Genomic DNA, 27,986 nt, shown 5'->3' on the forward strand with positions numbered 1-27,986 from the left:
GACCATTGACAGAGATCTTTTTCAGACATTAATCTTTTATTGAAAAAGTGACGTCTAATGTTGATCACAGTTGACAATACGTTACCTAACATTAGCTTTTATTCAGTTACCAAATAATTACATAATTTTCATTATCCTAGCATGAATATTACAATTGGAATTTGATGTTTCCGATGCGTTTGTCATGTTTCGTAGAAGTATGTTCGTAGAACTATTCAATGAAAATGATTTCTATACACTATGTTTCGCGTGAAACAAACCCCTGCATTCATTTATACTATAAACAAATTGAATTCAGTCCGTTTAAACGATATGAAGATCGTCAATGGTGTTGAAACGTAAATTCAACTTGGGGGTGGCACCCAGCCACCGAAAGTTCTCTCTAATTCTTCGGCAATCGTAAGACAAAGACGATCTTGATTGCAGCCAGCCACCACCTAAAATTTCGAAATTATTGTAAAATTTGTGCGCTCCGTAATATTGATTTTTCAGCCCTAAGAATCGATTTTAATTACTTGGAATCCGACAGGTATGTCGTTTTTATTCAGTCCCATTGGCACGTGTGTCGCTGGAAGGTACATGAGATTGCAGAACGCGCTGTACAGTGCAGAATCGCTTTGCACGACAATATCCGTAGGATAGGACGTGGGTTGCACGTACGCTGGCATTATAATTGCGGTGCGTTCATCCAGCAGAGCCTGCGAGCACAGCAATTTAAATAAATAAAACATCGTCATCGAATTTTATGAAATAGAATTAGATTAAGACCGCCATTGACCTACGTTCAGCTTTTTACGAAGGACTTCTCTTTCTACAAGCAGGTCCTGTACTTTTTCATTCGACATGCAGCCATTTAGTTCCGTCGTCAACCTCGTTAACGACAATTGTGCTGTACACGGTGATAGTCCAACCAACGCCTTCAGGTACTCGACCAATGCTGAGAATGCCTATGAAGATAAAATTAGCAATCGTAATTTTTTCTAAGTTTGCAAGGATAAAAATGAGTACTGAAAATGATATTAGTATTACCGAGTCAACGTTGGGAATATGTAGCACCTCTTCAGGCAATTTTAAAAAGCTGAAGACAGACAGGAAATGCAAGTGCATATTCGGCACGTATTCTTCCGACAGCTGGAATACCAATGATCGATTAAATAAACGCCTGCCACGAATAAATAGATTGGGAATATTATTTTAAAATGAAAAGATTATTTCTTTAAACCAATATTGTGTATCATATAATATCATGGCATTACTTTTTCCACGTGCACACCGAGTCGACTCAGATGTCGCGTAGCGTCCCTAATCTTTTCCTTTATGTCCGACGTAACATGGTGTATACTGAATACAGTGTCGAACTGCTCTAAATAAAATATTCGGATGGTCTTCAGGTCGATCGGCTCGTCTAAACGCAATGTCTGTTCCAAGCCCGGCGTGAGAATTTTCAGAGCAAACCGCAGGTCCTTAGCGTGCTTCGCCATTGGCCCACCAGTTAGCATCTTCAGGAACGTCGGGTCATTGCAATAGGGAAAGTGTCCTTCGACCGAGACTATTCCTGCAGACCAGGAGATTATTATATTAGTTCTACTATTCTACTAATTATTTCCAACTATTCTTCGCAATTGGAGACAATTTTTATCATCACAAATTAATTCCCTTATTCTTGATTCTCAATATTCACTATAATACTAAGTTCTTGTTTTTTTTTTTTAGATCAGTGTACTTTTGGATGCGACTTCGAATACTAGAAACACTGAGAAATCTTCTAGAATCTTACCTGTAGAAGGTTTGTGACCAAAGACGCCATTGAAGAGACTAGGTATTCTTATGGAACCGAGTAGATCCGTGCCGAAACCGAGCACGGACGCTCCAGCGCCTAGCAATGCTCCCTGTAATCATTGAAGATAAATTCGATACTTAGAATTGAAGCTTCCTCCAATCTTTTGGTAAATGCTGGAGTTTCAGTTGTAATGGTGGAGCACTACACTCTATTAAATGGTTTATTAAATCGTTTCACCTCTCCGCCGGAGGATCCACCAGCCGACAGCCTGGTGTTATACGGATTCTTCGTCTCTCCAGTTATAACGTTCGAGCTGTGAATGGAACAGCATAACTCTGACGTGTTGGTAACGCATAATGGAATCGCTCCAGCATTCAACACCGTGTCCACAAGTGCGCTGTTCTTAGTAGCTCTTCGACCTTTGTTAGCCAAGTTGCCACCTGCGCAGCTCATCCCTGAATGAATACAATTTTATTTAGAACGCGTCTTCTGCTCTTTCTCTGTCTTTCACACACGCTCTCATTCTCTCCCCCTCTTTCTCTGTCTCAGATCCAGGTGGTATCCTCTGCGGTTCTTACCGTTTAGGCTCAAGCTCTCCTTGATGGTGACAGGCAGACCGAAAAGTGGCTTCGTCTTCTCCAGCGTGACAGCGTTCACTTCTCCGCTCTTCAGCATCTCGTCGCACTTCTTCGCTTCTGCCAATGCCTTTTCGTATCGATCCTCGACTACTGCGTTCAGGAAAGGATTCACCTCTTTGATTCGGTCGATGCTCGCCTGCACTAGCGTTTGGCTGGACACCTGGTTTTATTAAGTTGAAAAGTTATAAACTATCGTGTTTCTGGAGATCGTTATTGTCTTTTGACGAGTTTACTTCTTTTTATAAAATCACTGATTTATCTGTAGCGATAGTAGTCTTACCTCTTGTTTTCTAATTTTCTCAGCCAGTGTGCACGCACTCTGTTTCAATAACGAATTGGTGATCGGCGGTAATCGAGGTGGTCCGAAGATGTAAAACAGTGCAAGCAGGTATCTGATCACGAATCCCTGGAAGTGCATCCATAGTAACATCACACTCGCAAATAACGCCATACCTGTAACAGAATCAAGGTTTTCATCTAATGTGAGAAGAACTGAATTAGATTTGCTATCGCGTGCCTTCGACGATCTGCGTCATTAAATAGGTCGCCGTTCACAATTTACTTTGCCAGACCTCTAACGATTGACGGCACGTTCATACAATAAATAAACTTTGCAGAAAAATCATGCAACAGAGATTATGAAACGTGCGTTACACGTGCCAATGATACTTAAAGGATTAAGTAACAAAGTTGGCAACTTGAATGATAAAAACTGTAACGTTCCAGTGGAGTTTGATCGCTGACTTCGTTTGATTGAAATGACGGCGTGTTTCTAATGGAACGCTCGCGCCGATAGAAAATTATGGAACGCTTATCAAAGGTTCGTCGCGTGCGCGAACCATGGCATTCCCGTTCGCGGGCATTCATTGAAGGCCTCATCGCGACTTATGAAATCGGCACACGGCGTCGTTATTTGTCGCCGTTGGAGGTCTATCACCTGTCCGTGCGCATATAATCGCGCGATTCGTATGGATCGGGACATTGACAAAAATCACCGACTAGATTTAAAAGGATCACGTAACCGGGCAACCAGGCCGGTTCGAGAAACCGGCAACCGCCTCGCTCGGCAACGGGGTGGTCCCCCATTGCACAAGGGAAACTCACGAACACAACGGAATCCTCAAGGACCGACGATGCTACTTCCACCCACGCCGTTTGCTGTTTCGCTGAAATAACCGTGCTCGCTGTAGATCGCTGTAGATCGAAATATAGATAACTGCGCCAACATTTTGCAGAAGGTAATGTAGTGTCAAAAGTAAAGTTTTTCAGTAACTTTTTTGCTTTGTATTAATCATACTGCTGGTAATCTCTACTAACATTTCTTGCAGTGTTCCGTTGACTGCATTAATGTGTCATGAATATGTAATAGTATGGCACGGACTATTGGAAACATGAGCCGAACCGACTCGATTTGTTCTTCTCGACAGCGCCAAGCGAAGTATCGGCTAGATTGCCATTGTGGCCGATATAAATAAATGAAAAGGGAGCGAAAACGCGGTTAAGTACGATGTTATTACGGAGCGATACTTTTCCCGTGACTATTGGTTCGTCACGGATTTACCCTGTGCAATGATGATATAGCCCGAAACGGTGCGCCTAGCCTGAATTCTTAGGGATTTGCGAAATCACTGCCATGCGTAGAACTTCGCATCTTATCGTAGGATGTAAAAGGAACATTTTCAGGTCACGTTACAAATGGATACCAAACGGAAAGCTCTCTCTTTCTCGTTTTAATAGAGTATCAATTGTACGTTGTCGTTCGTCGACCTTATCGCTTATGCACTACTTCGATCATTTGCAGTAGGATATCTCTCGTCAAGAGACATTACAACCATTTTAACGCTTTCGAGATTGTAAAGAATTGTGTACAAGTTTTATAGAATTGTATATTCAATTTTGTAGAATTGTATGAAAATTTTATGGAATCGTATATAAAATTCTGTAGACTAGAATATTCAGAGTATGTAGTTGTTTCCAACAACGTACTCCATTGTATTCCATTCAAAATTACCATTTTCGTTTCTCACTTTATGAATATGTATTCAGATAAAATTAAATTTACTAGATACTGCATTGTGAAATTGAATCAGAAGTCTCACGAACTGTTTGTACATGCATTGAAAATTGAATACAATTAACGCATCATCGTCGGTCTGGGATTTCAAGAAAAATCAGTGCGCGCTACAAGCATCAAGATATCATCCATTCAAATGTTTCGCTATTAGATTACATGACTACATTGTCATAAAAATAATTTACATGAAGCTGCCAGTCGGGTTATTATACAACCTCAATAAAATAAGAATGTCGCATTTAACCTTTGACACAGTTGGAACACGCGTCATTGCAAAAAAAATATTTTTAACGATTTGTTTTATGTAGGTATAATCGGGCACCCGAAGGAGTACTAAAACTTCTGCTTAGAATACCAAATCGTCACAATGTTTGTCGCCGATTATCGAACGATCGATTCGAAACCCATAGTCAGACTGGAAAAATTTGTATTTTTATAGAAGCAACGAGATCCATCATAGTTTACAAAATAGGACAGTTCTGATCATACAGATTCGAACAAAAATGCATGATTTTTTTATTTAATGCAGCATAATTTGAAGTAAAAGAAAGATCTTCTTGTTATTCAGCCGAATGGCAGCAATGTTTTCCAAATTTCGTTTCGTCAAAGTCAGTGGCGTAATATTAAAAAAAAAATAAAAAAAGGAAAAACTTTGCAACCACTGCGAATGGTCACTGTCGTGCAAATCGATAGTGTCCCTGTGAAATTCATCGATATGTTAATACGGAACATTCGGTGGCAAAGGCCAGTATGTACGCATAAAGGAAGCTTGAAAATTGCAAGTTGGTATAATGAATTCAGAATGATGACTTCTCGATAATCGTGCAACACTTTAACGCATTACGCGGCAAGCCGTGTGTATGCATAAATAATGAAACATACTTACCTCTAATAAAACATAATTCTCCAATTAATTTGCAACTAATTTTTAAGCGCGTTAAATAAATATATGAGCATGCGCCAACGGCGGTACACGTGGCGCGGAATATGTTAATTAATATTTTAAGTGTTGCCCGCAGGAATCACGCTCGTAAACGCTACAATTATGCGACTGCCGCGATGTCGCGGATGAGACTGATGCAAAGGAATAAAATTCTTTTATAAAATCTACCGAACATTTATCGGAGTTGCGGTAGGACCTGACTTCGCAGAGGTCCACGCGAAATGCGTTGGGATTGCTCCGGCACTTCTCTTTTTGGGGAGAACCGTACAAGAATGCTGTTAATCGGACAACACGTGTTTGCGCCTTTATTTTTGGCGTATAACTGGTTCGCAGCTGGAGTCTCCATCACTAACGCAACGAAGATATATAAATATAATTCCGCCTGGGTCGCGGAAGAGACTTCCTGATGCATTTCGATCCTCGGGTGAGGTAACGCTGGCTAACAAAGGTTGAAACTCGGAAAAAACGAAGTCTGGATCTTGACGACCGACCTTATACTTCAGAAATTCCGTGCCGAACGAACCAAAGTTGCGGTGCCAAGATATTTGCTAATAAAATATTCTGCGAAATGATTGTTCACGAAGAAAGATCAACAATCTTAATGGAGGTATTTCCATAATGGTTTCTACAATTCTCGTGGTAGAAGCATGATTCTCTTATCGACCTATTCGCTTTCAGTTTTCGAGGAAAGAAAATTTCATTGATAATGGGCCTGGTGTACAACGATTACGGGCGATTAGGCAGCGAATTTTCACCGTGGACAAAACGAACGGTAAAATACGAAAGAGGCTAAACGAACAAAGAAAATGTCCAATAGCAATTTTCAATTAAATCCTGAAAGCTCGTTCACTGTAATTAATTGTTGTTATAATTGCAGCTCGATGATACCAGTACACTACAAGCAAAGTAAAATGTTCGACGAGGAATTCTACGACGATCAAGATTTTCAAGATCTTAAGAAATTGAAAAATTACCACTTCGTCTTCTCCGGTAGAAATATATTTACCGTCCGCGAAGAAGCTTCTCCTAACTTCGCGAAAATAGAGTCTGCGACAGCGTCGGTCCGTTCGTTGTTTAAGAAACAAATTGGTCGGAACTCTCACCTCGCGATTTCGTCTCTTTTGTTCCCGCGGCAAAATTCGATCGCTCCCGGTTCCGGGCACAGCGCCGGATCGATTCCCTTGGGAAGATAAAGCGCGAAGGACGTCCAGGAAAAACGATCTGCAAGCATGCGAGCGATTGGCACCAACGAACCGGCCGGTTCTTCTTCGACGACTGTGCACTGATAACTGATTAGGATCGCGTCCGCCAGTCCCGCGCGTCCGACTTCTTCCAATCACTGACTCGCAGAACTCACTGACACCGGAGATCCCCGTGGCTACGCTGCCACTCGTTGATCCTGGCCTTAGCATTGTGTCGTCGAGGACGAGGCGAAAGTAGGATGGGTCGCGATCGATCTCGTAACCGACATCAATCAATCTCGTTTGATTAAACTTTCCCCATGCTCCTGTCATTACAAGGAACTCGATGTCTTTCTTAATAAGTCGTTTCCGACAAACGCCGGGACAATTTGATGATCTGGACCATTTTTCGAGAATTAATCGTTCAATGAATTATGTGAATGCTGTTAATTATTTAGCCATGTTTCGCATGGAAATTAGTGGAGAAATAACTGGGATTTATGCTGACTTTTGCCGGTAGTTTTACTTGCATAAATAACGACATCTTCAACGGACTACAAGTTTCTTTGTAATTTTTATTTTTACTTATGTTACAAGTTTATTTTGCATTTTTAATGGTGAATGGGGGGAACTGATTTACGACAGTGTGAGAATTATTAGAGAAGACATTTTGAGTTAACGATGAATTTCCAAACAATTCTTGCATGTTTCGAGTTATTTGTTCTTTTAATAATTCCTTGCATATTCATTGTGATAGTCTGGCGGCATCCTCCTGCTGTAAAATTTTATACATTGAGTTCCGCTTCTTTGTCGAGCAACTGTTATTTTAAAAATATTTCTTTATTTTTTCACCGATCACGTACAACACAAAAATTCCGCTTATACGTGACATTTCTGTCGCTGGAAACTTTTCTCACGCATCTTATCGTTCTATTTATCTTACTGAGTCATTTTACTTGCTTCCATGATGTATGTTAGTGGCTAGTCATAATTACAATTAGTAATTTTCACACAGTTCAAAATGTGCATGGTATTTTGACAGCAATGTGAGAACTTAAATAAATGCCAGGGTGCGACGATTATGTTAGCAGGGGTGGCAATTCCGCGAACAAATGCCGGGAAAATCCTTTCAACAGACAACTTGTATTTATTTCCAATATATACATATAAAAAGTAATACTCTTATAAGTAGATGAAAATGTATGGATAACATCGCTGCAATTTAGACGGGGTGGATGTATGACGTCGAGCACAATTTGTGAAGCTCCAATCCCAAATGTCGCCGAATCAATGTTTCTCTCGGTCGAAATGCATTGGAATTCATTATGCTTCTCATGAATAATTGAAAATGGTTGAACCTTGTGAACAGAGACAGTAAATCGTGAATGAGGGTGTCGCGAATGCGCTTAATGTGTGTTTGAATCAAACAAAGGGACAACGCAGAGGTGCAAAGATCCATTGTACTAAAATAAGTTATAAAAATGTCTAAAAATAATCAGGAACCCTCGTCAATCTAATTTACCGGAACGATCGATCCGGAATACGAGAATCGTGCTGTACAAGGTCTGCACAGTGGTTCTCGAGTCTCCACCGTTCGAAGCGACGGACTTTGGTCCCTTTATTACGGACACTCGTCTTCATGTCCTCTTTCTTCCATCTTCATTCAACCGGACATATAACTTCTTCGTTGTCTCTTAAAAACTAACGAACGTTTGCCAGTAGTAGGACGCAGAAGCACCAAAATTGACCCTTATTTGGTCATCCAAATTGCTCGCGTGCAGATACAAAATTTACTCGTCCGTAAGAGATTACGAACTCGGCCTTTGATCTTCCAGAACGCAACATTACATTTGTTTATCGTATTTCTTAATCCAGTTTCGTCGGTCTCACGCAGTCGGAAGGCTTGTATTAATTATTCGCACGTACGAACAGACTCGTCCGAATCTGTTGAGCGTTCATTTTCGTCGCTTTCGAGTTGCATAAATTACAGTTCGTTGATTGCATTGGCTATTTCATGGAAATCCGGATCGGAGAATGATAGTTGTAAAAATCGGCTACGTTGATGAGAAATGGGCAGATTTTCGCGCGGTGGGAACACCTTCTTCCGATTGCATGGCGAACTATAACGGCTGGCTGATCAAACGGATATCTCGGTCGCGGGCGGTTGTTGCCAGCCACCGAACACTCTCTCGATTTCTTTCGCCATGGCAATGGTAAGCTGATCGTTGCCGGCGTTCGCAATGATCTGTGAACAGAACAGCATCTTTATTATCTATCGAAAGTCACGAGTGCGAGCAAATACCGCGTTATCTTTGTAAAAATATTTTAATCGCCGCTCTTCGATTTTGTTTACACAACGAAAGCGGGCTATCGGTAATTGAATGGCGATAATAACGATATCGTAGGAGTGTCTCGAGTACTGTTCAGTTTCTTTTTAAATATATAGGGTGGCTTAGTTAAAAGGGGCGGTACTTAGGTGCCACCTACTGCGCTGTATATAATTATAAATTAAGAAAGTATAAATATCAGGAGATAATTACTTGAACGCCGACTGGCAGTCCTTTGCTGTTCAATCCCATCGGGCACTGCGTTACCGGAAGTCCTAGCACGTTGTAGAGCATCATGTAAGTGTAATTCGCGATTCTAGGATACATCTGGTACCGATAGTGAGCTGGGCCGATGAACGACGGGTAGATAAGGACGCCATTGTCTCCTAAAACATCCTGAGATCGCGGGATTCTTCAATATTTTAATTTTTCGAAATATCATTGTTAAATAGGTTTTCAATGCTACTATACCTCGAATTGCTTCTTCAGCGACACTACCTTGTCCGACATTCTATGGCGATAGCCTTTAGGTAATTTCCCGAAGCACCATTTCACCAATCCGTATGATAGCATCGAGAAAGAGTACCGCGAAACACCAAAGACGTATTTGACTGCCTCCAGCAAGATTTTTATGGATCTCTATGGAAGTGACATTGTGTCATTTTATACGTATCAACGTTATCGTTAATATTAAGACTTATTTAATATCAGGATATCAACGATGTTTTACCATTTAATTACTTAAAATGTTCAACTTTAATTACCGAGGCTTCGAATTCGTTTTCAACGTCGTCCACTTTCATATTCAGCAGGGAACGAACCGCAATGTCGAATGCATATTTCATGTCGTTAAACTTCGCCTGTAGAAAACATTTTTATGACAATTAATTGGTTCTATCTATTTTATTGTATATCTATAAATAATATTAACAAACCTGTTGCACTTTGACCCCGTAGGTCGTTTCCAGATAGTTCCTCAGCTTATCGATAGCTAGCTTCATATCGCCGTTGATGCCGTTGGTTATGCCGCAGCATTCTTCCAAGTAGAAGAACTTCATATTCTTCAAAGATACCTGGAAGACGAAGAGGACAGTGAGACTAGGACACCGCGAAACTCTTTCGCTTCCGAAGAAGAAGATTAACCTCCTGACTGAATCGCGGGCGGACATCCTCGTCGGACACGATGCTCATCATCAACGGAAGATCCTCCGCGTATCTGGTCATCGTGCCAATCGTGAAGTAATTGTTCCAGTTCTTGTCCGACGAGATCGGTTTGTGACCGGTGCAGCATATCATATCTGCGGTGAGGTAATAATTGTTTTACTTTCAGAATTTAAATAGCAACATTTCTTTAAACATTAAATATAGTTTCTAGATGGCGGATATACTCACGAGCCGAGGGTTTGTGACCGAAAATTCCGCAGCACATAGCGGGATATCTAGACGATCCCGCGATGTCCGACGAGATACTGATAATGGACGCAGCAGAACTTAGAAGAGCAGCCTACAATAACATCGAAAGTGATAGTTAATAGCAATAGGCATTTCCCTGTCTCCGACTGCGCAATATTTTCGTCGACTCGGTTTAAAAAAACTGGAATATTCATGCTGGAAAACCGTGTTCGTTACAGTCGCTTTAATGGCCAGCGGCTGCCATGTTGAATGCGCCGCAACTGGCGTCGCTTCACCGTGCATTCAAATCACCGTCATAATGAGCGTGATTGCTAGTTACGAACCTCGCCACCCGAGGAACCACCGGCTATTTTGTTGGTGTCGTAAGGGTTCCAGGTCGTTCCAGTTACTTTGTTATTACTCTCCCAAGCCAGACACAACTCCGGCGTGTTACTGACAAGCAGAATTATGGCGCCCGCTTCCCGAACCCTGCTCACGACCACCGCGTCCTCGTCGGCCCTGTCCAAAGCCTTTTTCTTCACGCCTACAGTGTGAGACATCCCTGCAGAATTTAAATATTATTAAGATCGATGAACAAACAATTACAATACATTTAAAAAGTACACATTTTTTTTTAGCAACCGCCAAAAAGCATGGAGGATACTACAAATTCGTGAAGAAAACAGAAACAAAGATCGAAGGAAGCTGCATTTAATAACAGGGGACTGAAAGATAATTAACGCTATAATGCAATTAATTAGAGATTAGTTTCTTCGGAAAACTGGAGTCCAGCGTGTGTCATTGGAGGCATGTGTCAGATCGAAGTGCATACAAAGTTTAATTGAAATCAGAGAGATGATTTTCCGGATCAGAGATTATCGCTGTTAGTCTAGCGAAATCGCGAAGAAAGTTAGACCTTCTTTAATATCGGCACCGCATTTGTGAACGTATGCATGTAATTCTCCGTCAAGTCCGTAACCCGGTGATAACCCGTGGGTGCATCACCAACGACGCAGTAACACGCGTGTGACTAAAGATCGACCGCGCCGAAAGTTTCATGAGCCGATTAACAGAGGATGAATAATGCTTCCCGTCTATGACCGGCAAACAAAGGGAACAAAGAGCCGGAGAACGCGTTGCGAGAATATTTACGGGCATCGAACGTGCTAAGATGGTAGCTCGTTAGGACAGAGAAAGTTCAAACACTTCCCCGAGGATCTGGTCGAGAAGCGACGATTTGCAGCTGACACCATTCTCGATTCCGCTATTATTACTGAACTGCGTTTTTTTTTGCAAAATATACAGATATAGTTAGATATATTACGCAAGATGTAATATATAGACATTGGTTTCAGTTTTTTCATCGTTAATTCTTAATTATTCACGAGACTTCTTCTTCTCTTTTCGTTTTATCCTCGAACGTAGGATCAACTCTTTTCGCACAAAAATTAGGATTCTTAGATGCGTATCTGAATGACAAATGAGATCTTCCGGCGATTTCGAAGCTAATGCGACAGAGAAGCAGACATCGCGATGTATCAATTAGCGATCGGGAATCGTACGATAATCTATCATAAAGTTCTGTCAAACCTTGTCAAATAATTTCAACATATGGTTTCAACAAATGGATCATTCATTTGACTGATCGCTGTTATTCTCAGAAGAAGAATTTTAGTACAACACGGTAAACGTCTTCGTCCGATTGAACTCGAACCCCATCGTCTGCAGTTTGCTAAACCGGTTTTAAGACATGGTGGTCATTCATTTTTGTTTGCGATTGCAACGTGTGGGAGACACCACCGAGACTTCGGAACGACGCACATTGTCCTACATACTACGATCATTTTTTTTCCTCTCTTCTTCAATCCAAAGACATGCGGACTGGGTGCATTTCCATATGTTACCTCATCGTTTACATAAAAATCAAAGTTCCTCGAAGATAGTACACTGGTCTCTGCGTTACAGTTCCTTTCATACAAGCTGATTCAAAAACTGTGATGTCCAGTAAGTCACAGAATTATTTGGTCAGATCTAACAATGAATTTGCATGCACTCTTCAAATGCAAGAGAAATTATAAAACCTTCTTAGATGGCATTATTACTTTCTTTTTGCAGTGAGTAATTTTTTGGTTCACGAAGGAAACTGATACTAATTTTTTAAGGTAGTGAAAGAATTGAGGACACGTCCGATCTGGACGCTTCACTTCTTTGAACCAGTCTTGTAGAATATACAGCGAACACGGCCACGTAATTGTCTCTGTCTTTGGTTTCGTAACGTCAATGCAATACTTATGGAATTGCGAGGCTGTTGCAGCGATTGCACGAACCTTGCACGGCGATGCTCTCCTTGACCGTCATGGGAACACCTAGAAGAGGCATGTCCTGTTCGATCTCTGCCTCAGTCTTCGTAGTGCACAACAAAAACTCGTCGACCTTCCGCGCCTCCTGGACCGCTGCCTCGTATCTCGTGTCCACGATCGCGTTTAGTATCGGATTCACGTCCTGGCATCTTTGTATGTAGGCTTTGACCACTTCTTCACTGCTGACCTGGAGGAAACAGACAATCAAAATAAAAGAGTTCATTCGAAAACGATAGTTGAACTCGGGCAGCCGGTTTTGAACCACTCTGTACGGTCTGAAGAACCGACTAATCTTTAGAATTCAAACTGTGGCCACCACTTTTGGATCTCCCTGTACTCTCATGTGTTGTTTGTAGATTTTTTTAAATTATAGTCAAAGCATGAGAATAAAATTACGCGCAATACATATCATGCTGACTAACAGTCTAATTTGTGAACAAGGATACCTGCTTTTACAGGTGTTCTAACAAAAACGGCATTGATTCTAATCAAACCTGTACGCTTTCAGGTCCCACGTGCAGAATAGCGACAACCCGAAGGCTCATGCTGCGATTGCGTCACCACAAGTCATAAGATCAAATTGAGACAACACTGTTGTACTTCGGAGTCTCCAAGTACCTGTTTCCTTCGAATTCGCCTGGCCATCTCAGCGGCCGGTAGCAGTAGCAAATGATTTCTGATTGGTGGCAGCTGTCTTCGTTTCCGGAAACTCTGCAGCAGGATCAGAGGCATCACCGCGCATTCCAGTAAGAAAAGCAGAAACTTCAGTATCTTCTGAAGCACCAGCGTGAACGTGTCCTGCGAAAAAGCCAGTAGACCGTTTCGCAATGCAATATTAACAAGGGGACAAGATAAGGATTGGTGTATCGTTTACCCACGAGGCACCATAGTTATTTTAACGATACAATAATAGAGGATTGATCGGTGACCGGCAGAAAAACTGATCGAGACAAATTTATATGATAATCGAAGGTCGTGAGTCAACTCAAATTCAATTGAACACGATGACAACTAATTATATTAATTGAAAGAGATTACTTTAAGATTCAATCTTTTATCACCAAGTCGGTGAAAGTAGTTCACGAGAGTAGAGTATTTATTGTTAGATTATTAAATTTTCGGTACTGGTAGTTCGATCGATAAAACGTTTTGACGGAGTTCTCCTGTGTAGCGGGAATAGTTCGATTTAATAATCGGTAGTATCGCTCCAATTGACATTATTAAAGCATCCTATGCGCCGAAGTCTTTGACTTACTAATGAAGACGGGTAGATAAAAAAAGCTTTGACACTTATCTTTTTTTTCCTCAAAATTATTATCAAATTGATCGCGTGTAAATTAACGTTGGTATAGGTAAGTGATATAATAATTGCAATCTGTTATGCAGTGCTGTAAATTTAGAGCAGCAGGCATTCCCTTAGTCTTTGTAACTAATCGCTGACTAATTGGTGAAATGACGATAATGCATGTAGCATATTTGTGATTTTAGAAGCTCAAAACTTAGAAGGTTGAATGCTTAGGCGTGATTAAAGCTGAAAATCGAAAATGGAAGCTCAGGGGATGAAAGGTTCAAGCTGGGAAGAATGGATGTCGCAGCTTAGAAGATTGGTAATTAAAGTTCCAATAGCTCGGAATATTGAAGATTGAAATTTTTAACATTGAAGATCAAAGCTCAGAAGATTAAATATTGCAACTCTGGAGACTGAAGATCGAAGCACGAAAAGTGCTCTACTTATTAAGAAGAAACGTCTCAATTGCATAAAATGCAAACTGCAACGAACACATGTTCTCGTTGATAAGAATCGAAGGACGTCGTGTACTTCCGACAACGATCGTAAACTTTTACACAAAGGAAAGATTAAACGAAGCTATAAATTAATCGATTGCTCGATTAAAAATTCAAATTGCTCACGTACGATGCTATAATTAGTTTCAGAATCGATTCTTGTCTCGGAAAATTGTTTATGGTTGCTTTTGCCACATTTGCTCGACTTCGCTGGTAGCGTAATACTGCATTTAACTTCTCGACCAATCATCGAGAATCTCTTGACAATCAGAATGATCGCACTTAAAAATAAATGTTGTAAATGTGGGTATCGTGAACAAAGCGTAAATTTTTCTTTCGGACAACTCTGTATATCGATCGTGACTCGATAACTCACCGAATTATTACCAAGAAACTTCATGTAAAGTATCGGCAATATGCAGAGTATGTACTCCATGCTTCTTTGTCTTTTCTAATTGTTCCTTCAGAATACCTTCGATACTCTGTCTGTGCCTCTCGGGTTCACTTTCGAGTACTATAGTCTTTGACACGATTCCCACAATCGCCGCGATGGTTTATACAAACTGCCGTAGATAGACAAGTGTTAGAAGTCCAATTTCCTTTAGTATCACTTGCCAGGAAATTTGCAGCGATTGTTATTTACAAAACGGTCGTATCGATTATATAACAGAATCCATAAATTTTACCATATCCATTATAGCTCGACTTTTCCTCCGCGACCGATTTTTAAAACTATTATTATTTTCGCTGGGATATCGATCTTTAATTAGCACCACAGAAGAGTCAAAGTTCAAACAGGGTTTATCGAATTGTCATTTGATCTCTGTGTTCCCTTTTTTCGTCATGGTCCCGTTGCCGATTTTCGAATCTGCGCAAAACACCGCGGGCACGCGAAATAGTTCTCGGTTGATTCTCGATCGGGAACAATACAGTGTTTACGTCCCAGCGAAACTAACCGGTCAGCACTAACGAAAGCGTCGACAATGAATGACAGGATAGAAAATATTCGTCCGTCTACCAAATATCATACGTGATTCAGTAGTCGCGGCGCGGACTAAACGGACCCACACGCGTCCAGCATACTTAAATGAAAAACCATCTTGGTGGGGTGATTCGTGAAACAGACATACCAGTCCGACCTTCTCGAACAAGCCATCGAACGGATTAATGGTCACGAGTCTACCGAGTTATTGACATACGTTGTCCAGCCACGGAATTGTTTCATTGCACTCCCTTAGTTCTTACCGCCGACAGAAAACTCGTGGCATTTTATTCGCTCGAACTGTCCAACAACGATTCAAATTCTCATTCTCGACTCTCATTCAGTTTCCTGTAATTTCATTGTTAGCTAAAACTTTTATAACAATCTTCTTGTCTGAGATAACAGGACGAGGCGATTCTACGACGAATCATGCTGTCCGAACGACAGACAAATATTCTCATTAAATTCGACTCAATTAATCGTTGTTTGTCAGTCATAATTTCCAGATTTTATTGCAAAACGGAAATGACTCGACCTTCGTAAACGGAATTCGAATTGTTCATTATGTCTGACACGTTTAACGATGGGGAGAATAATTCAGGTCTCATTTTCAGTCGGATTATCGTCACTTTTCCTCTGTACGTAATTCTTCTTCTTAGAACATGCTCGTTTCTTCGCGTACAATCGATAAAATTAAGAGACTTCATCGATCTTTAAACATCGTCCCACAAATTTCCATAAACACAGCATTTGCTTTGTACGGTTCATCTTATTCGCAAACAATCTCGCGGAGACGGACGTACGAACTCGCATTTGCATTTGCTATGCACCAAGATGCATTCGAAGCGTTTTCACAGAGTTTTCGTGTCACGGTTGCCATTTTGAAAGCTCGGAACTCCTTGTCGAACAGACACCTTTTGCAAAAGCAAAGGCTGGAAAAGGTCGCGTTATATCAAGAGATAGCTTTGGGCGTCTTTTTGGCAAATAATGCGACTTAGAGCGATCAAAGGTTGCGGTACTAAGTAGATAATAAACCAACTATGATGTAATGCAATTATTTTTTCATCCACGTGTACTCCATTATTTGCATGTTATTATGTCAGAGGAATTTTAAGTACCTGATAAGTTCATGGAAGAAGAATCACTGTTTTAACATATTAAGCTATCGAAAGAATTGAACCACTACCGTTTGACATATTATACTGGATCGCGAAAAAGGCTCTGTAGACGGAAGAATGAAAGATTGAGTTATAATGATTACGAAATTATCGAATTCCAACGGAACATTTGAAGAAAATAATGCATACTGTAAAAGAGACTGTTGCTTCATACAAACGGAATTCTACGGATATTTATTGCGGTCGTAAAAATCATTAGTTTAACATGTGTCAAAGACACCTATTTTCGATTAACTGAGCAATCGACATCCCATGAAATATGAGACATACGCTGTTCGAGCCTCGCATCGCACCGACATTCTTTTTGATGAATTATTACCGACCAGCGATTAAACGGACGTTAACACCAGCTATTAGCATCAATAGTTAGCGTCTATGGTCGATATCCCGAACCATAAATTCGGGTTTCTGACAGTTTCATAAAAATTTTAATGCTTTTACATCATGTATCCAAACATGAACCATGAAATCGCGCAACTCAATCGACTGCTCGCACGCTCTGAAATAATTTATTCGACAAAATAAAAATAGAGGGGTCAATAACTTCTGAGATGCAGAGTATTACACGCTACATCGTTTTATAACAGATTGTAAAATTGATTAGACCGTGTTCATGAAACTTAGCGTGTATTTTATTGCCCGCAATCTATCCGGTATTATGCTTCCGTAAGATATGAATTTTCTGCGGCGACGAAACGATATATAATATTTAGAAGATACAGCAACAATGTGTCGGAGAATAAATATTCCTCTAAAATAGAAATTTAATAATCGACTACGATAAGCAGCGATTTGCGTTCTACAGATGCTACAAATTATTTTAATATTTTACTGAAAGTTCAACTGCATGTAAAGTGCATAAATGCCATTGAACAAAGTTCAACGATTTCTCCGGAAAAACGTTTTTATGTGACCTTTGAACAGTTGTAATATCGTAAAAAGAAATCGTACGGTAGTCTGTCCGGGATTATTTTAAAGAATAAAGCTAAAATATTTTGGTGGAGGCAATTCGGCAAACTGGCATGATTCTGGAAAAGTTTAAAAATTCCTCTTGGCGAATCATATATCAGCGACTATGCGGGGAGAAAGTAGAGACTTCAGCCTCCAGAATGAGTCGACGAACGCTGTTCTACGATTATTTTTCTCGAAGTTACGATAGTTCAAAGAGTGGGACGTGAATAAATTATTGTGAAGTTTAACCTTTTCTGCCGCGCAACATCCGTAACATCTGCTTTTACATGCCAAACGATTGCTCTTTATGAAACTGCAGATGCCGGAAGATCGACAAGTTTTTATTGAAACGATTTTCCATCTTGTTATTGCAGAAAACAAATAATCGCGAAACCAGTTATTATAACCGGTCCGATGAAATTAAAGTATAAAGTACCGCATTTCGCCGTACTTCTTTCTTGTTTTTGCGACGATCTCGACAATTTCAACAATTTCAACAATTTCGTCGTCGTGGTTGCAAAAATTTATCCTGTCGTTTCACGATTTGTAGGATCTGCGTGACGCGTTCTAATGGGACGTAACACGAACAACGAGGTAACGGGGCGAGTTATTTGAGTTAAACACGTGAGCGAACGTGCGAAAACGCGCCGACACTCTCGGGCGCGGCGTGTCGCAACTACGAACATGCAATCCGTCCACGTGGAGCCGAGAAGTGGCCCCATAAATTCATTGCGTGCTGATCCGCGTCGACGGTGAATCTTTTTAGTCGCACGGGAGACCGAGCGGCGCGGGAGACAATGCGTGACGTGAAAATCGGTCATCTGGAGGTTTCGCAATCGGCCAGGCGATACGATGACTTCGGCTCCGACCTTGTGAATCATTGGTGACAATAAGAATCGAGTTCAGAATTGATCTCGTAAGTAATCCCAAAGATTCTCATAACTTCCATCTGTGTTTTAAGTATAGATTAATGTTTATAGAATCGCGTGTTTTAGGATTCTCTGTCAACGAAGCGTTATTTAAAACAAATATACCTGAATGTTCAGAGAATTTGTAAGAAATTGAATATCCGGAGTACGATGATTAACTACAAAGAAGTCACAACAATTAGGATGAATATCAGGAATGACGAAAGGCCATTAGAAGTAGAAAACCCCGAGCCTAATCGGCGTGCCGAGAAAATGACGAACGCAAAACCGTTTGGAATCCGCTAGGTATCGGGAAGAGGAACGCTCCTGGAAATGATGTCAATGATAGACTGAACGCGAATCGAATAGAAAGCGCAGAAGACAAAAGATCGTAATCGGAGAATGGTCAAGCGGTCGGAAATTATCGGGGAAGGGTAGGATTGTGGTAAATGCTGCTCCGGGATCACGTGCAATGACTGATTACCTAGGAAATGACTCGTTCACTGATTGGTCGTTTTCTAAGAGGAAAGGTCGATACGACTCGGTTTGTTAGCACAGAATAATGGAGCGAGTGAAAATGAAAAAATGAAAAATGAAAAATCATAACATGGACAGGTCAGCAATTTTTTACTACAATTCTAGTTACTCGATTGATCAAAATTGATGACTGTATAAAAAGATCGAGCTACTATTTTCGATGCTATAATTTCAATTTTACTGGATACCGTTCCACTACCACATTGCTCGATAGGTAAACTATGTATTCACTGTTACGCACAATACTTAGAAATCCACGCAAATGTATAAGAACTGGTAATATCCACTGGACAAGCGAGGAAAAAAATTAGCACAAGAAAGAAGTGGCAAGCGACAGGCGTGATTGCGCCGGCATAAAAATTCCTGATGCGTCTGGCACAAGTATTTAAGGAACATCTCGTACTCTGACGTAATCTGGATACATTGAAGCTAATATAACAAATAGTCCAATATAATATAATATATAATAAGTCAAATATAATATATATAATACTAATATAATATGTAATAATTCGACAGCCTTCGTTGTGAAGATGCGCGACACGATTGCGACCCTCCAGCCACCAAGTACAAAAGAAAAGAAGCAACTATTTACTTGCAGCACCACAGTAATCCCCATTTCGATGTTGGACGACTATCCACAAGGGGACACACCACCGGTCACAGAACCACCGAGCAGAATATGCTCGACTGGCTCTCGCTCTCATGGAGCCGAAGAAAACGAAACGCGACGACTGGCACACAACAACAACTTTCTCGGCAGCCGAATTCATCATCCGGGCCAGCAGTTCTCGCTTTCCGATACTTTCTCGAGCCACATCCGAGCGGCCCTCCTTTCTCTCTTGCTCTCGTCGCCTGGCCATCGTCGTAACAGTTCGACGGCGTAAACACGACTCCGGGAGTCGATCCAGGAAATCGCGAAACGCTAGGCAAGACCTCGACCTTAACCTTAACCGCGTCTCGATTGGTCGCCGTTATCAGCGGCACGGAATTCCTTCGACACAGCGATTCCCAGACCGTCTAGACTCGCGACGCCCTCAACTTCCGCCTCGAACAGCTAAGTTGGCTAGTGTAGGAGGACGGAAATAGACAAATGACTCGCTGAACGATCCGACGATTTTCGGAATTAACGTGCAAACCGAGCGCGGACACCGATGGCTGGCAATTTTTTAATCAAACTGTCTGTGGAGAACTGACATCAGGAAGATCGGTGTCCGCAGTTTTACACGCGACATTCTGCAAATTCGTAGTTCCACGATTTAACAATATTTCGGGTCGATGGAGGATTGTACGGTATCGGTATCAGTTGTTTAATCAAACTGTCCATACTTCCAGCATATATTTGCAGGTTCATTATGTCACTGTATAAATAATCAACGAATAATCTTAAGCTACCATTATTTTCTGCATTGAGATAAAAGAGTCTGCTCCGTTTAGAAAATTTGGAATTCGTTCTGGGTATTGTAAAGTCCGGATAAAATAGAAACAGAGATGGGTAGAGATACGTGTATAGATATGGGTATACTACCACGTGGTAGTATACACTGCACATATACGTGTAGAGATAAAGTGACTCTTCGAACTAGTCAGGATTAAAGAGGCCAGCAGGACGAGACGCAGCGTCTGCCAGTAGTCTTGCCAATTCTGGCAAATGGATCGCACTTGTCAAGGTCCGATTTCTAAACTATACAACGATGTGGTCAGCGAAGGCTCGTAGAAAATTTATCGGGCAATCTACTAAGATCGATTGGCCCGCGACCAATTAAATAAATTATTTTGTAACGTATCGTTGATTCTAACAGTAAATTACTAGCCAGTAAATTACTGTCCAATAATTTCACTCGATCATTACATTAATTCATAGTTAGTAGAATTATTATATCAATTCATAACTACTGGGATCATTACGTTAATCCGTAATTCAAAATTATTCTGACAATTATATTTCTACATTTTGCAAATTGTCATTCTATATTTCTTCGAACGTACTGTCCTCATATTTTCGAAATTATTGCTGTACATTTTCATGAATTCACATTGTATCCCGGTATCTATAAACCATTTGAAACACTGTTAGAATCACCTATAAATAGGAACGACATTTTTAAAATCAACTATCACTGTGACGGAATCATTGAAAGAACTTTTTGTTATCACTGTTTAGAAACCGCGTGGACATTCGGCATATCACTGGTCTAATGTTTACCATTCTGGAGACGATCCGAAATGGTGATCTCTCCACGTGGGTTTCCGCGATCGACAGGCGTCCTGTCGGGGTACGATGAACGGCAAGATGAAGACTAACCACTTGACTCGTCAGGTACGAAAAGAAAACGGTACCGATCGCGCCGCGGAGGGGAGACAATTAATTGCCGCTTTTGGAGTCTGGATGCTGCCGGCATTCGCAGACTTCCTCTGCAACAGTTCCGTCCCGATAAATACAGCTCATCGTCTGCCTGGCTATTAATTAAAGATATTTCCAACAGCTCGTGCCGGTCGATCACGGGAATTCAAGACACGATCGGTATCGAACACCCAAGAATCGCTCGCATTCCTCTCGCAATTGCATATCGTCCGGCGATCGAAAATTTTAATCTCGTGACACGGTCGGGATTTATTTATCGCTTTTGGATAATAATGATAATATTCTGTTTACGCCGGCCGACTGAAATTATTGCGGATATCGCGAACGATAGTATAGGTAAATGAAATACGTAAAAGCCGAATGTAACATCATAAAATGATATTTCGTAGAAATATCTGAGTATAAGCATTGAACGAGAAGAAAAATAATGAATAATAGAATTGATACGAATATAGCATAATGAAATAACATTTTTTGAATGAAAGCAAAGAGTAATATCAAACGTGTAACAAACATAGCGAGTAGGTATCACGATTGATAAGACAATCGCAGAACGAAACGATGTTGCGAAAGTATTTGAGATGAACGAAGCTGCGTAGCTGCAAGCAATGTATAGTTTGTTGTAAACGTCCTCTACAAAAAGTCAAAATTTGACTTTTAATTCGTTCAAAGGTAGACATCGTTTCTAAATTCTGTTTCCATTGATCGCGCGAATCCCGTGTGCCCCAAAATGGCGGACCCAGCTGCTCACGATTGTTCAGACAAAATGGCTACCCAAAAATCAGAGAACGTTCTCCTTGCTAATCCGACATATGCGGCATGGCGGCTATTTTTAAGTAACGACAAGATATTTGTTTCGCCAATTAGAAAATTCCAGCTTCGGAAAAAATACGACGATGATTTAGTGCGAATATGATTTATGTACTTTCGCATAATTTAGCCGAGGCATTCCGAACCGCGGAGGACGTAAATCTTCAAGTTCTTCGAAGAGCTACTTTTGTTTGAGCACATTGTTAGCGGCTGCGGCGACGCGACACCTGTTTTCGAGTTTTCGACGGCAATCCGAGACGTTCGATGACCGCTGGTCAAGGCCGATCAAGGTGACATTGCAATATCATCCCTCTTTTTAGCGAAATCGTACCAATTGTGATCGTTCATCGAAAATATTAATGTCCTAGACGCGGACGCGCAACATTTATAAGAAACGACCGTTATGTCTTCGACTCTACCGCCGAGACCTGTTCTTTATTTCCAAAAAAACTGGTTCCACGGCGCCCAACTGCTCGAAGCCAAAAATCTGAAACTCATTTTATCGCTTTCTATCCGCTGCATCTATTTTCGACCGTTGCCAGAGCTTAAATCAAAGTCCCACGCTATAAATCTGTCAGCTGCGGAAACAGGAACTGCAAACAAATTTAAAAGAACCAACTTTCGGACAGAGATCTTTAGCGATCTTGGATCATAGATTTTCGAAGAGGCAAGACATATTTCTTGCGTGCAGCGTGTAGTAATACTTTCTTAAAATTTGCAGATGCCGCCTCGAATTCCACCGGTCGCAAACTCTTTTGCATTCACGAGATAAAGAAAGACGGCAATCTTGAATCTAAGAGAGGTAATATATATATTATTAGTGTCTAATAATTCCATAAGAAATAGAAATTAGCATCTATTATAATTCTATAAAAATGATTTCTTCATGAAAAAGGATAATTCGTCTTCGTAACAAATTTTACAGAAAACCGTGTCCACTCTTCAAGCTGAAGCAGAAAGGAGTTACCAAAAGCGACCCGAAAAAGTTCTGAAATTGTTTCCAAGAACTCTTTACCCTCGCGTTTAACACGAACCTGCCGAGGATGGCCCGAGGGCCGGAATTATGGTCGTCCGGTCCTCGGCATTGTGTTTTTTTTTTCTTGCCGGTGAAATTTTGCAACCGCTGTTTACACCGGCCCAGTGCGCTGATGCAACGCGCAGGAGTTGCAACGGCCCCAGACATAACGGGTGTTGCGATAGAACTTTTACGGAACGGCGGCCAAGGAAAATGGAAACAACGGGCTAGCCGCCGTGGCTGATCGATGCCGGAATTCGGTGTTGAAAAGGGCGCTGACACAACAGGGATATCGTTAACGGCCGTCGGTGCTTGTCGGACAGAGGAAAACAGTTGTTACGGGCTTCTTTCCTTCCCCGGGCGAACCGTAATCCACCGTTCCCCATCCAATTACCGGCGTTTCCATCGATATTTTACGGCGCCCGAACGTTCTCCACGTTCCTTCAACATCTCCAGGACTTCTTTCTTTTCTTCCTCGGCGATCCTTAACGATGCTACCAAAATGGCGGAGCCTGAAGTCAACGAAAACTCATTCAACTCGTTTTGCTGAACGCATCGAGACGCGATCTGTCCCGAAATTCATACTGCCATCAAAGTTAACATTTTCTGTTCTTTAAAGTCTAAATCGAGACTATATTTTATGCGACCTTGCTAATTTCTACGATCGCCAGCATCGTAAAAAATCTATACGAATAACTGCATAAATATCCACAGGCTAATGATGAAACATCCATTTTGGCCTAGCAATCGTCGTGCACAACGATGAACACGCTGCGTCGAAGTTCACGTAAAATAATCGTCGTTCTTATATGAAGGACAGCCGGAAGCATGCGAAACCCGCGTCTTCGAGCCGCAATTACAAGGTAAAGGAGTTACGCAACCGGATTTAATAGATTCGACGATTGGAGGTACGGATTTCCATATTTTAGGTCAGATAACTGCACACAGACTAGAATATTTGCGAGCGGGTCCGTCGATCGAGCAAGTTGGGCTCTGATAACGGAAACCGTCGAACTGGCCACGTTTTATCATGACTCATTACCATTTTCCGTTTCAGTAGCCTTTCAAGAATTCCATCGTGCATACACGGCACAAGTGGCTTGTCAATACCACACCGACAATACCTCTGGCCAATTCGATCGGCAACTCCGCTGAAAATTCCACCGACAGGCATGCACGAAAGTTTCTGGTTCGCGCGGCCGCGTGCGCGGGCTCCGTGACGTCCGGAATTACACGCCGAGATTTCGTAAAGACAACTGGTCATTAAAGAAGAGAACAAAAAGGGAAATTGCGATTTAATGTTGCATCGTTGGCAGCTTCCACGCCACGGGAAGAATTAACGTGGGCCCCAACGACGAAACAATTATTTTTGGTTCAACAAAGATAGAAAGAACGTATCGAATAAGGTTTAAAAATGACAGAGGTAGAATGTGTCGGAGAAAAACTGCAGCATCGTGTTCTGGTTACGCGTTAGCTTCCGTTTATTTGATAAAAATATTATTTACATTGCACAGATATATATATATATATTTATATGTATGTATATCACTAGCGTCGTTAAAAACGAACGAACAATCAGTTTTTCTGAAAGCTCTTTCCACGACGAAGGCCTTTTGAGAAATGAACAACCAACTTTGCTTCACTTCGCTCGCTAAAACAACCTTTCCTGTGAGTTCGTACAAAGTATACTTGATCGCTGCCACGTTTGCCACGGTACAGCTTGTGCGAAACATCGCTAAAAATTTGTTTCTTTTCGATCTCTGTATCTCGAATCTTCGTCGACACGGTCACAGCCCGGTCGTGTAAGCTTGAAACGATAGAAAACCGATTATTTCATCGAAGCAATCATTTCAATTTCAAGGTAGCTTCCGGGGTTATAAAAGTCATAAGTTGTGACTGTAAACGTGCTGAACACAGTTCTACGAGCGTTTCCTTCGTTTTCTCCGTTCGTTCTGTTCTCGCATTGTTTCAGAAAAGGACGCTGAATTCTCATTCGTTTCCCTGTGTAAAACATGTCTATAGTCAGCGTTCGCAACGAGACTGCAATCGTTCCTTTCTAATCGTTCGCTCATTTCCCAAGAAAGGATATCAGTGGTTGCGGAAAAAACGAGCTCCATGGTGTAAATATTATTTTAGCACCTGGTATCCCGGAATGTTTTGGATAAACACGTAATTCAGATGAGTTCCTCCGCGAAAACTTTCCCGGACACCTGTTCGTTTTTTCTGGCAATCGCTCCGCTCGAGAATCTGGCGTTGATCGAAAGAAACGCTCGCGCGTATCGTGTCATTAAACAATCGATTCGATGACGACAAGTGGTCGGAACTGGTGATTTAAAAAGAGCTTCCAGCGATGGTACGGGCACACTACAGCTGAGTAAAACGAGCGTATGAAAACATTGTTAATTCCGTGTTTCTGCTGAATTAATCAGCCATGAGAACATGACGCGTACGCTACCTCTCAAAAATCATTCGATGTTTTTTAACATAATCCTACGGATCCATCGAAAGAAGAAAGAAAAACGGAAGTGAAGGAAAAACAACGCAGGTGGCTCGTTTATAATTGCTTTATCGGTTCTCTTCAATTACACAGGCCAACTTCGTCGCAGTCAGTCGCGATTCCCCGTGTTTCCCTTCAAAATATAGAAAATCAGTTTTTTCCCCAGAACAAGCGCAGCTCGCCCTCTCGCGAAACGCAACGGATTTGCATCGTCCTCGTTGGTCCTCGCGACTGACTGGCTCCTCACAAATGGTGTTCGTCGTTCGTGAAACTGTATTTTTGAACGGTAGCGTACGATGTGCGGAGATAATTGCAACATCGTTAAGGAAAGAGAAACGAAATTAGAGAGAATCATTAAAACGGATGATCGTTCAGCGTTGCGGCATGGAAATGCGTATAAATAGCAATAAACACGTTTAATAGTGTTAATAATACTAATCGTATTCGATAAACGGTGTTACGGTCTGCGAAAACAACCACTAAATGACACACACACGCCACTGTACAACGAGATTGCTTCCGGAAGAGCACGCGAAAGCAAGATCGTGTCTTCTGGTTCCGGTCGAGACACAGATCTGTCTCTAATAAGGTACGGCTCCCGTGTTTCCATTCTTAAGTACTGAATACAAGTTCATATTATCGTCGTTTACGAGCCATTATTATTGTTAATTACTTGTTTATATGTTTTACATTCAACGCGCCACTGTAACACACCGCGATCCACTTTTGCCGATTTCCATTCGCCACGGTACCTACCGCTCCCCGCGTCGCCCACAGTTTTCTTTCCACAACCGACTCGCTCGTTTGCCAAAACGATCTAACAACTTGAAAATTCGAAAGTTCTTCGAGCTGAAAAATCAATTGCTAAACTAACGTAATGCTAAGAAGAGAAACGAAAGAACGAAAGAAAATTGCTGGTTTTGTATGTCGAAGTAGCTTCGAGTACGAAGCGTTGAAAACGCAGCACCGAAACAGTTTTTTGAAATAAATTTTCGAAATCCAACAGCGAACAAAGAATGTCTAAAGTATTTAATAGAAGCCATATATAGAATTGTGAAAAATTTTATTCCGTTCTGTAGAGTAAAATGTTCGACAAACCCGGTACGATTCCAGATTGCAAACTTTATGCGTTTTAGGCATAGAAAAATGTTTGAAAACGCTTCAATAGGATTTTTATTTTCATCGAAATCTAACAAAGTAAAGTTTAAGTCCATTCCAGCTAATGGATATTTACACCAGCGCGAAGATCCGCGGTTAAACAGCGACCAAGGATCCTCGTGACTGGGTTGATAAACAAATGAAATTATAATTACTTAAACGTCGCAGCAGACGAGCGATCAGTATTTCGTTTTCGCCTTTCTAATCGTGTTTAAATATCGATATTATCAAAGCTACTCCGTTTTACATTTCGTGTATAATAAAATACATTTATTATTAGTCCTGGACCACGTGAAATTTCGCATTTGATCCTCTCGCGCGATTCACACGACAAATAAAAGAAATAGTATCACATGGATTACATACGGTGGTCGCCGCGTGACGTTCACGTTCGTTCGGTATGTAACGAAAAGATCCAACCTGACACACCTGTCCGCGTTATATGCGGCCCCCACTTAAAAATATATCATTTGTTCTTCCGCTCGTTTTGCGAAACGTGTGCACGACCTGCGCGAGGGATTACAGTGAACTCACCGACTCAGCGAAGCATTTACACCTTCCTGACGCTATAATCCGCGTAGAATTATGTGTTCATTAAGGAATATCATACTAAAATCCCCATTATGGCGCTTGATCATGCCCATTAACATTCACTAAAACCTGATTAAGAAAGTATGCATTCACATATAATTCTAATTATTGTAAAATTTATATTTATATATATTATATAAATAATGTGCAAAAAATTATTGCGACTGCCATAAAACGTATAAAATTACATTGTACGAATAAAAATCTACTTCGATTGATTGAAAGAGTTCACAGTATTCCCTCGGCCAGAGATGCATAATAAAAATTTCGTACACGCGTAAAGTCATGATAAAAATTACTGCGGTTTTCCTCACCTATAACTGCCTCGATTACTTTAACAATTCTATTGAATAGCCTGAACGAAAGCGAACTCGTTTCCGGCGGTCGTACGCGATGGTTTTCTTCCAAAAACAACATCATCCTTTAAACGAATGCCGTTCACGTTGAGAACTTACACGTAATCGCCTCTCCTTCATGTAAGCGTAGCGCGTTCCGCAAAAAATGCAAACTCTGT

At 41.2% G+C, this 27,986-nt stretch overlaps 2 protein-coding genes and 2 long non-coding RNA genes across 11 annotated transcripts; 2 read left to right on the forward strand and 2 right to left on the reverse strand.

The window, feature by feature from the left end:
• Nucleotides 1-81: 81 nt before the first annotated feature.
• Nucleotides 82-6,964, reverse strand: LOC144477318 (fatty-acid amide hydrolase 2-B). 4 transcript variants are annotated; one of them, XM_078194984.1, is made up of 10 exons: nt 6,442-6,964; nt 2,699-2,871; nt 2,359-2,578; nt 2,018-2,235; nt 1,778-1,889; nt 1,257-1,555; nt 1,030-1,131; nt 783-947; nt 516-698; nt 82-437 (listed from the first exon to the last, which is right to left on the reverse strand). In XM_078194984.1, the coding sequence occupies exons 1-10, from the start codon at nt 6,947-6,949 to the stop codon at nt 345-347; spliced, it is 2,073 nt and encodes a 690-aa protein (XP_078051110.1). In that variant the 5' UTR covers nt 6,950-6,964; the 3' UTR covers nt 82-344. The 4 variants fall into 4 exon arrangements, with proteins under 4 accessions (XP_078051110.1, XP_078051111.1, XP_078051113.1 ...); XM_078194985.1 differs by having other exon boundaries at nt 6,539-6,672; XM_078194987.1 differs by lacking the exon at nt 6,442-6,964 and adding an exon at nt 6,410-6,430.
• On the forward strand, nt 5,761-6,639 carry LOC144477326 (uncharacterized). Its single transcript, XR_013495179.1, has 3 exons — nt 5,761-6,042; nt 6,114-6,207; nt 6,313-6,639. It is a non-coding gene; the product is annotated as an uncharacterized LOC144477326 (long non-coding RNA).
• Nucleotides 6,965-7,224: 260 nt separating the features above from the next.
• Nucleotides 7,225-21,323, reverse strand: LOC144477319 (fatty-acid amide hydrolase 2-A-like). Of its 4 annotated transcripts, none has more exons than XM_078194992.1 (11): nt 21,243-21,323; nt 13,314-13,493; nt 12,663-12,882; nt 10,680-10,897; nt 10,336-10,447; nt 10,087-10,241; nt 9,879-10,016; nt 9,708-9,803; nt 9,415-9,582; nt 9,157-9,339; nt 7,225-8,861 (listed from the first exon to the last, which is right to left on the reverse strand). In XM_078194992.1, the coding sequence occupies exons 1-11, from the start codon at nt 21,243-21,245 to the stop codon at nt 8,754-8,756; spliced, it is 1,581 nt and encodes a 526-aa protein (XP_078051118.1). In that variant the 5' UTR covers nt 21,246-21,323; the 3' UTR covers nt 7,225-8,753. The 4 variants fall into 4 exon arrangements, with proteins under 4 accessions (XP_078051118.1, XP_078051115.1, XP_078051114.1 ...); XM_078194989.1 differs by lacking the exon at nt 21,243-21,323 and adding an exon at nt 19,632-19,996; XM_078194988.1 differs by lacking the exon at nt 21,243-21,323 and adding an exon at nt 14,857-16,077.
• Nucleotides 21,047-27,959, forward strand: LOC144477325 (uncharacterized). Of its 2 annotated transcripts, none has more exons than XR_013495178.1 (4): nt 21,047-21,356; nt 22,933-23,013; nt 23,137-24,089; nt 24,284-27,959. It is a non-coding gene; the product is annotated as an uncharacterized LOC144477325 (long non-coding RNA). The 2 variants fall into 2 exon arrangements; XR_013495177.1 differs by having other exon boundaries at nt 24,287-27,959.
• Nucleotides 27,960-27,986: the final 27 nt, after the last annotated feature.

The sequence above is a fragment of the Augochlora pura genome, chromosome 11 (assembly GCF_028453695.1).
Source record: "Augochlora pura isolate Apur16 chromosome 11, APUR_v2.2.1, whole genome shotgun sequence".
Classification (NCBI taxonomy): Eukaryota; Metazoa; Arthropoda; class Insecta; order Hymenoptera; family Halictidae; genus Augochlora; species Augochlora pura.